The sequence below is a fragment of the Sebastes fasciatus genome, chromosome 2, assembly GCF_043250625.1.
Source record: "Sebastes fasciatus isolate fSebFas1 chromosome 2, fSebFas1.pri, whole genome shotgun sequence".
NCBI lineage: Eukaryota > Metazoa > Chordata > Actinopteri > Perciformes > Sebastidae > Sebastes > Sebastes fasciatus.
In genome coordinates this window covers 33,179,788-33,189,462 of record NC_133796.1, presented here as the reverse complement: position 1 = coordinate 33,189,462, position 9,675 = coordinate 33,179,788, and the positions used below count along the sequence as shown (strand labels likewise).

Genomic DNA, 9,675 nt, shown 5'->3' with positions numbered 1-9,675 from the left:
CATTTTACATACAAAACACTTGATCAGGTTATAAAATATCATAAATTGTTGCAGATCAAAATACCCAGCAGTCTATAAAGTAATTAAAATGAACTCCATCACTGAAATACAGCATCCACGGGGATCAATCAGTAATAATAATAATACAATAATACAGTATATGACTTGGAATTGTGTATTTTTACATTGTAGTATTGCTATAGGGGAGAGCGGGGTCGGTTGGTACAGGAGGACAGTAGGGATGGAGCCTTTTTAGCAAGTTAGAAAGCAACTATGCCGCTCAACGTGCTCATACTCAGCCACACCCTCCTCACGTTCAACCTCAAAGTGGAGACCTTCCTCACGCCATTCACAGTTTTTGAAATATACATCATCTAAGTAAATTTGTGGCTCTTTTGTTATTTTTCTTCTACCATACATTTTTTAGTGATACCACATACAAAAACATATTGTTGGAAAACTTACTTTCTGGCCCTGGGATGGTTGGGGCAGTATTTATAGCTCTTACCTTGTTACAAATCAACAAGAAGCAGACAAAAACAAGACAAAGGCTTTTCCTAATTGAATAAGACCCACTGTGAATGTTAACTCATATATATATGATAATTTTACAAATATTTTCTCTTCCTCAAAGCAATGTGTGACGTTATAAATATAAGGTCTTCAAATTTAGACTGCAATTATTTTTCAATTTAAATTATATATTTTTATCACAGAACATGGCGTCCCAACCATCCCGGGGAGGCTAAATGTTAGGAAAATGCACTCCTTGTATATTTAACATATTTGTGCTTTTCACGTTTGGGTTTGGCTCTAAAAAACTTGATAAATTGTTAGCAGACACCTGTATCTGTTCAGGGATCAAACTATTTTCATTACTGTTGAAGTAGTCTGTGAGTAATTTACCAGAGTAAAGGATCTGTGTACTTCTTCCACCATCGGTTAGTGCATCAAAAACGTATTGCGTATTTTACTTGATACTAAAAGTTGATTGTATCTCTCACCAATTATACAGCTGCTGAATAATAAATTAAAACTCCTTTGATATTATTTATCTAGCTATTGGCACCATTAGACACGGTTAAGCTACAAACGAGCTAACTAAAACTACTTAATTCAAACTTAAAGGACACATCGAATCTCTGAAATATTGTATTAGGTTGGAAATGAGGTAATAGAGTTGTGAGTGCAAAGCAGACAATACAATATGTGTAAAATAAATCATCAGATCACAGGCATGAACAAAAATTAGGATTCACAAAGGTCTTCTCTTCCAAATTTAGTAATTGCATGAAAAACGTGATTAGGCTTGACTCATTGTTGCACTTTCAGTACCAGGAATCTCTCAGTCACATTGAATCACGTAGTAGTCAAATGAGACGGCTGGAAAATTAGTCTAGTGGAAAATGTTCATCTGGCTTGTGAACCTAACTGATATCAATTTATTTTTAGTTATTTATCTCAGTTTAATATTATTATACCAGTTTTAATCCATGAATATAAAAGCTTTTGTGTCGTATATTGTTGTGAACTTCAAGAAATCCAAGAAAATCTCCCTCTAAATTGGCAGAATGAAGAGTAAAACTATGAATAGAAATCTCCCAAACTGAACTGAATTCCACTTCACTTGGCGACTTCCTCTTCATAGCTGAGGTTGTCGAGGGTGTAAACCCCAACACAAGTAATATTTTTGGTGCAACCTCAGGAAACTGTGTCATGGGGATGGTTGGGAAGTTTCTAAACAAAACAGAGAGAGGTCAGCTGCAGGCTGGTGAAATAAACACCACAGCAATGTGAGTGTCGGGAGATGTTATCCTTTGGTTTGGTCTCTGATTCAATATGAACTGTTTTCTGTGGCAGCACCGGCAGCCTTATCTGTTGGTGTGCGTTGTTGTTACGTGAGTAGCTGATAACACTACTGAGTGCAACTAGGCTACCTGGAAAATTAATAAAAGGGCAAACACTGACAGGTTATCTGCACCATACCCACAATGCAAAGCTGCCCTATTAACATGTGTCTGTTAAGGTCCCAGCAGCCACGAAAGAGGCCCAGTCTTCCTATAGATTACATAATGCTACAAACAATGAACTGTAAACATTTTTATTTTATTTTTTTAAACCCTCTCTTTTATGTTTTTGCAACTTTCTCTGTTTCACTAACGTGTATTTTTTAATATGTATTATTTTTTATTATTATTTTCACAGTGTTTCCTTCTTTGTGGTGATTTTATACTCGATTCGACTTTTATCAGGCCATTAAAGCAACACGTTGTAAAACTGCATGAAACATTACGTTTTGTACACAAACAAAAAGGCTTCTAGATTTAGGCAACAAAACTACAACTTACTACGGTCGCTAGAGGTCATTGTCATGTTCTTTTATAACTTATTTCAGTGAATGGATGATTGATGATACTATTGGTTGTAGTAGGCCCCTACTGACTCACATCTATGGTGCTTATAGCGACTGTTAACACCTGTTTTATAGCCTGACAACAGTCTAATCGGCTGGTGAGGACTACGGACAATAATCTGTCTCAGCAGTTCAATTTTGCAATATTTGCAGAATTCAACTAATAAATTATGATGTATTATTATTATTATTATTATAGGTTAAACTACCCAGCAAGATATATAATTATTAAAATCAGCTCCACCTTTACCAGCTACAACATTAAAGTGATGAACACATTAATATATCAATAATTATAATCCAATAATATCAAACATGTTTTTCTGAAATTAATCATTTTGCAACATGAGTAGTCTATACTTTAAGGTATAATTTGATGCTAATACTTTAATTTTACAGGAATTTTACTTGTAACAGAGTATTCAATTCAATTCAATTCAATTCAATTCACTTTATTTGTCCCCGAGGGGCAATTGTAGAGGCTCGTAGAGTAGTAGAATTAACAACAAAATACAGGAACATTTTAAACATCTTGAAAGTTAAAAATAATGATACTAATATAGTACTAATACTAGTAAAATACTTAAAATGGTGCAAAATAGTGCAGTACACACAGTATACGGTACATATGGATATAAATAGTATTTCTGTAGTATTTGAGTATTTATTCACTGTGGTATTACAGCATTATTACTATTTTTACTTTAGTTGGAGGTCTGGTTACTTCTCCCACCACCGCTTACTTGTACTAGTTGTACTGTTATTTGTCTTTTTCTTGCATTAACCCTTCAGATGACATCATTGGTTTATGGTCAGAATGTGTGGAGTGGGCGTAGAGGAGGAAGGGGGCGGGGCCTGTGGTGACACTCGCTCCTGATTGGCTGTTGCTGGTTCTCGATGTGTTTAAATAGCCAATCAGGTCCTCTTTCCTCAGTATGTGTAGAAGCGTCAGTGAGCTGTCGGTCCTCTCTCGGTGAAGACCGCGTCCCGGTGACACCTCGTCTCTGCTCTCTCACTCAACTCAAAGTACCATGGAGGAATCAAGTAGTTGACGTTTCCTGTAACCTTCTCTTTTATAAGCTTTCTTCCCGTTTGATCACTGTGATCACTGTGAACCGGTTTACTGACGTTTTGATCTCTCAGCGACCCTGAAACCAGCTCTGAAACACCCGACAACATGAAGTACATCATCGGCATCGGAGGGTGAGTGTTCCGCTCCTCTCTGGAGGATGAATGAAGCTAAGCTAAGCTAAAGCTGCTAGGCCTTAAAGCCAGGCACACGTGGAGAGAGGGCGGTCATGACATCCGCTTAATTGTTCATTTGTTTTGTACAATTTAAGACTATACAACATAACAAATAAATGAATAATATACAGTGCAGGAAGAGGCAAAAACCCCACTGGGATTATCTGAAGCCTCCACCTAGAGACAAGATTAATATAAAGAAATAATATGACTACATAATAGTGATAACAAACAATTAAGACAAGATATAGATATATAATAACAATACAGTAATTATATAAAAAAAGATAAGTGTGTTTGTTGCATGGAAGTGTATGGTTAGTGTTAGTGAGGAGTATATTGATTTAAATATCTATAAAGACTTCAAACAACATTGTGAGTGGGAAAAAAAAAAATATATATATATATATATATAAAAACAGATACATGGACAACATGGGGAAAAGCAATTACAAGACAGCAATTAATTGTTGCTCCCTTTTTTGTTGTACTGCTGTTTAATAACCAAATATGTCATTGTTAATTTTACAGTTCCTGTAGACACATTACAGTCCTCTGTGCTAGTTACAGGTTAATAAACAAAGCTAAAGCTAAGGGTTACTAGCTTTTTTACCTCTGTTTACATTACATCTATTTTAATATGTTATACTTCTAGTGTAACACTTCTGTTTATATTTATTTATTACATCTACTTTACCTGTTTTATTTGCTTTATATAACTGTGTGTGTGTGTTTTACCTGTTATATGTTTTATCTGCCTCGTTTAGTCTTGTCAAGTATTTGTTTTAAAGCATTGACCAGAGGTGGCAAACTGTGAATCTCGTTGTATTTAATACAATGACAATAAAGCTTTCTATTCTATTCTACTTGCATTAAACAAGAGATGAGCAAACCTGAACACATGTCCAGTTGATCCACCCTTTTTTTTATACATGTGAACAAATATGAATGCCTAAAATACATTAAAATGTGTACATTTTGTGTTAAGGTGTAAAGAAAACTGCTCTTATGATGGTTTAAAAACTGGTTGTTTTGTTATGAAAGTCATAGCTAATCTCATATATTTAACAAGTATTATGTTGTATGTGATTAAGCCATGATTTTCACTGATTCCCATAACAAAACAACCATTTTTTTTTCACCATTAACACCTGGAAAATGTTTATTAATGTATAACTGCAACATCAAATGGGAAGTGCCAGATCCAATATATGTTGTGATGGTTTAATCATTAATCTCTCACCTTTACAACCAGTTATATGGGTTGTATTGTCCACCATTCATTGTCTTTTTATTGCTTTGTTCCATTCAGCGTAACCAACGGAGGGAAAACCACCCTCACCAACCGACTGATCAAGAACCTGCCCAACTGTTGTGTGGTACACCAGGATGACTTCTTCAAGGTGAGCCTCATACACACACACTCCTGTTTTGAATTGTGTATCTAGTTAACCAAAGGGATTGCTCTGAGTAGGAAGTTGGTGGGGTGTTAACACTTTACTGCCTGTGTTACTAGATACAGTTTGACCTAGTGTGTAAAAAACACTGTCAGAGCTTCCATATAGCAGACAGAGTGTAGCTCTAGTGGAATGTACCTGGGTACATCTTATCCATGTATGTTTCAGCCCCAAGATCAGATTGAAGTTGGCGAAGATGGCTTTAAGCAGTACGATGGTAAGCCTGGGTTTTTAATGAAAGGGTTTGAGTGTGTGTGTTTATGTTTGTGTGTTGGTATGTTTGCTGCTGCTGTAAACGTTTCATTCGAAACCTGCATGCAATATAGACAAACTTGAACACTGTACATGTGTTTCTAACGTGCCTTTTTTGCAATTTGCCATACGCTTCTCCTTTTTCCCTTTCATCCTTCCTCCCCCTGCTTTGCTCTTCAGTTCTTACTGCTCTGGACATGGACGCCATGATGAGTACCATCTACGCATGGCTGGACAACCCGGTGAAGTTTGAGAAGTCTCACGGCGTCAATAACACCCTGGACACTGAGATCGTCCCAAAGTCTACCCGTAAGGAGGAGGAGGAGACTCACATCCTTATTGTGGAGGGCTTTCTGCTTTACACCTTTGAGTAAGAAGAACATGCGCTCGTTACATTTGTGTTACAATTTCTCACCGTAAAATAAATGGCACCAGTTAGACATTAATTTGTCCCTTCCCTTGCAGACCTTTGATCGACGTGCTGAACCAACGTTACTTTATTTCCATCCCATACGAAGAATGCAAAAAGAGGAGGTGGTAAGTGATCCAGTGTTCAGACACTCTTCTTAACTGGTGTTTATAGTCTAGACTGCTGTTTTTATTACCATATGTAATTGGTGTTGCGTCTCTCTCTTTCTCTGCAGCTCTAGGAACTACACGGTGCCAGACCCCCCCGGCCTGTTCGATGGCCACGTCTGGCCCATGTATTTGAAACACAAGAACATCATGGAGGGATCAGATGGTGACGTGTGTAAGTGTGTGCATTTTTTGTATTGTTTTTCATATTGAAAAGATTTCTCTTATTGATTTTTAAATGTGTATTTTTGCTATTACAGTGCAGCTAGATGGAACCAAGTCGAAGGAACAACTGTTCAACTTCGTCTACGGGGACATCCTGAATAACATCCAGATATCTCTTTAACAAAACAAAGGTAAATAAATCCTCCGACTGTCCTGTCACAAAAATGTTTGTATCCGAATGCGAGTTTCTGATTGTTTTTTCTGTGTTTCAGGTCATAACGATCGGCTAAATTGGAGCCATGTACTCAGCCTGCAAGCACAACACCGCCTTGCCTTAAGTTTCTACCTGGCAGCTCATTTAGCTGACTGCTACGATTTTTGTAAATGTTAATAACTGATGGCATCAAATGCTGGCATGTTTTTATATCTTACCATATTTATTGCTTTGTTACAGCCCACACTCCACAGAGAGTCGATGGATATGTTCAGAGGATGGTTGCACTTATGTCAATAAATGATCCTCCAGTAAACTTTGTGCTCTGATGATTATTTTAAGGAGAATGACAAGCTTTTACACAGAGGGAAGCGACTATGAAGAGTCTCTGCACATATGAAGTCCAACATTGCAAATGGTGGTTTTCAAATATAGTTCCCCTTTTCAACACTTGCAGCCCCGGGTAGCTGCTAAGTTAAGCACAGCGAGAGGACTGCTTTCACTATCTCGCTCCCAGGCAACAGTTGGTGTGAGTGATAAGTGGAATCACGAGGTTGACACCTCGGGACCTCAGGTCTAGAGCGCAACCCTTATCTAAATTCAGACACACTTGTGCAGTTTCCCTGGAAGTGTTTCCTTCAGAATAACCTACTTTGAAGGTGCCTTTACTTGGTGTTACATAGTAATAATGCAGATCAGTGGATTACATAATGTCCTATATGTAGGTAAATACAGGCATGATAGTGGACCAAGGTGTTAAGCACATGCAGTATATAATGTATGTGATAACAGGGATTTTTACTACTCCACAAACACATTATATATTAAAAGCCTGGTGTACCTGGTTGCTGTAAACACGGCCATGCTGTCCTGAATTTCTGGAAAGGAAAGTAGCATCACTGGATGCAAGCAGACCATCACTTGGAGCAAAGTGGGAAAAAATGTGGATTTCACCCACACACCAATCTTTTTTGTTTTTTTATTGAGTGAATGTCTTTAGAGCAGCGGTTTCATATGCAAAGACATTTATTTTGAAAGATTCTTTCCTCCAATAAATAAACTCAACCATTTTGTCAGATTCTCCATAAAGCTGCAGTAACCTTGGTTGCAAACACTGCTGAATGTGTTATTGCTGCAGGCACAAATAGATGTATTTATCTGGGTATTCCTATGGTTTTGTGCATACACAATAGCTAATGTAACGAATAGCTAAAGACAAATTTTCAGCTTTGCCTGCATGAGTAGAGACGTTTTTAAACTGAAATAGCGTGAATCTTTATAGTGCAATTATGCAATACCATAATAATGCATTAGGCCCATGCATTAATGTTGTGTATGTGTGTCTATACAGCATTTATTTCCCTGTAGTTGAAGAATACAGATGATGATATCTAAATGAAACTTGCACAGAAGTCATGGGTGTGTCAGGCCCCTCTCTGGGGGAGGGAAATTGCTTTCACGCGGGCGTTTCCTTACTCTACTGTAAAAGCATACGTTATGTAATCTTACTATAGACATGTATGGAAGTAGGTCAGAAAAAGAACCTCTTGACCTACATACAAGAAGTTTTTTTTTTTCCACTCTTTCTAGTTCTGCATGAGGGCTCTTGCTGTTGTTTCACTATGTTATATATTGGTTTTAGCATTTAAAAAAATCCAACAAACTATATGATATTTTTTAGATCTATTGCCTTAAATCTGTTTCCATTAAACAGTCACTGTTTTTCGACTGCTGTGTCATCCTGGAATAAAACAATCCTCAGATGTTGATATTACACTGCTGCATGCGGGACAAATGGAGGTCTGACAAAAAGAGCATGTGTTGTATGATTCACAAAGCACAAAGCAGCTCTTATGGGTTTCTCTAGTTCCAGACAGACTGCATGAATGTTGACACATCAGTGTCTCTGCAGCAACAGAACGGACACACACACACACACACACTCACACTGAACATCTGTCTTAAAAGGCATGTTTTTTCACGCACTTTTGAGTTATTTAGTTACAGTTTATATTTGAGGTTTCATTGTAATATTTATGGATTTTTATGGCCTCACATAACTTCTCAGTATTTACTCCACCCATTTCCTCTCTGGTACATTACAACATACCTGCCATGAACTTCTAGTTCCTCCGGTGTGGCCTGAAATTGTTGTGATTGTTTAATCAGAGTCTTCATACAATATATATTCATTCATTGGCTCTAAAACCAGTGGTGGAACGTAATTAAATATAGGTTTACTCAAGTACTGAAGTGCAATTTTGCAGTACTTGTATTTTACTTGAGTTTTTCCATTTTAAGCTACATAATACTTCTACTCCATCTCAGAGATGAATATTGTACTTTTTACTCCACTACATTAATGACAGCTTTAGATACTAGTCACTTTGCAGATTTAAATTATAAATACACATTTGAAATCAACTAATACATTTTTATATAATTATTAAAGGTTACCCAGCAATATATAAAGTAATACAAATTAGCTCCACTTCTACCAGCTGTAAGTGATGAACACATTAATGCATCAATAATTATAATCTAGTAATGTAATATTATTCTGAAATGGGCCATTCTGCATAATGAGTACTTTTACTTTTGGTACTTTAAAGGTACAGCGCGTAATATCTGGCGGCATCTAGCATCTCCCGTGTGCCAAGCGTGTAGAAGAACTACAGTGGCCGACGTGAAAACGCGAATGACCCGCTTTAGAGCCAGTCGTTGTAAGGGTAGCGTAGATCATTTGGAGAATAGCAGAGTCAGTGCGTAGAGTGTGTGTGTTCATGGGAAGCAAGAGAAAGGGAACGGCGGCGAATGTCTGTGAGTGAACAAGTGAGCTAGTGGAGCAGAAGACAGAGTTAGTTTAGCTCTGAGATTATCAAGTGAATATTCAGTGGAAGTTGCAGTTTGTGTCTTGTGTCCCAGCGGCTCAGTGGAGTGACGGGGGTTAACTCCGGAGCGATTAACGTTATCGACTCCGGCCCAAGCAGGAAAAGTTAACACACTGTTTTGTCCGTTCTGAGCTACTGTAGAAACATGCCGGCCGGCTCCGTGAAAAGGACCCGCGTCCTATATAGATATAAATGGCTCATTCTAAGGTAACGAAAACACAACAATTCCTATTTTCAGGTGATTATACACCAAAGAAAACATGCTTATTAATATTATATTCCCCCTAATTGTTACACACTGTTTCTTTTAATATAAAACCTAATTTAATACACTGAACCACCTGATTCAAACTGAATGAACTGAATGTTACACAAATGTTACAAAAAATGTTACACACTTAGATGTTACATACTGGTCCTTTAAGTATATTTTCATGCTAATAGTTTTGCAATTTACAAGTA

The 9,675-nt window shown here is 37.3% G+C and overlaps 1 protein-coding gene across 2 annotated transcripts; it reads left to right on the top strand.

Annotated features, from left to right (window-relative positions):
• The first annotated feature begins 3,345 nt into the window (after nt 1-3,345).
• mibp2 (muscle-specific beta 1 integrin binding protein 2) lies at nt 3,346-6,638 on the top strand. 2 transcript variants are annotated; one of them, XM_074620551.1, is made up of 8 exons: nt 3,346-3,616; nt 4,971-5,061; nt 5,284-5,332; nt 5,548-5,737; nt 5,833-5,904; nt 6,012-6,118; nt 6,204-6,299; nt 6,381-6,638. In XM_074620551.1, the coding sequence occupies exons 1-7, from the start codon at nt 3,591-3,593 to the stop codon at nt 6,287-6,289; spliced, it is 621 nt and encodes a 206-aa protein (XP_074476652.1). In that variant the 5' UTR covers nt 3,346-3,590; the 3' UTR covers nt 6,290-6,299; nt 6,381-6,638. The 2 variants fall into 2 exon arrangements, with proteins under 2 accessions (XP_074476652.1, XP_074476661.1); XM_074620560.1 differs by lacking the exon at nt 5,284-5,332.
• Nucleotides 6,639-9,675: the final 3,037 nt, after the last annotated feature.

What these genes read in the sequence shown, in the direction of transcription:
- mibp2 (XM_074620551.1), top strand. Translation starts at nt 3,591, where the DNA reads ATGAAGTACATCATCGGCATCGGAGG. An exon ending in TGGCTTTAAGCAGTACGATG is followed by an intron (nt 5,333 to 5,547) that starts GTAAGCCTGGGT and finishes TTTGCTCTTCAG; the next exon opens with TTCTTACTGCTCTGGACATG. An exon ending in GGGATCAGATGGTGACGTGT is followed by an intron (nt 6,119 to 6,203) that starts GTAAGTGTGTGC and finishes TTGCTATTACAG; the next exon opens with TGCAGCTAGATGGAACCAAG.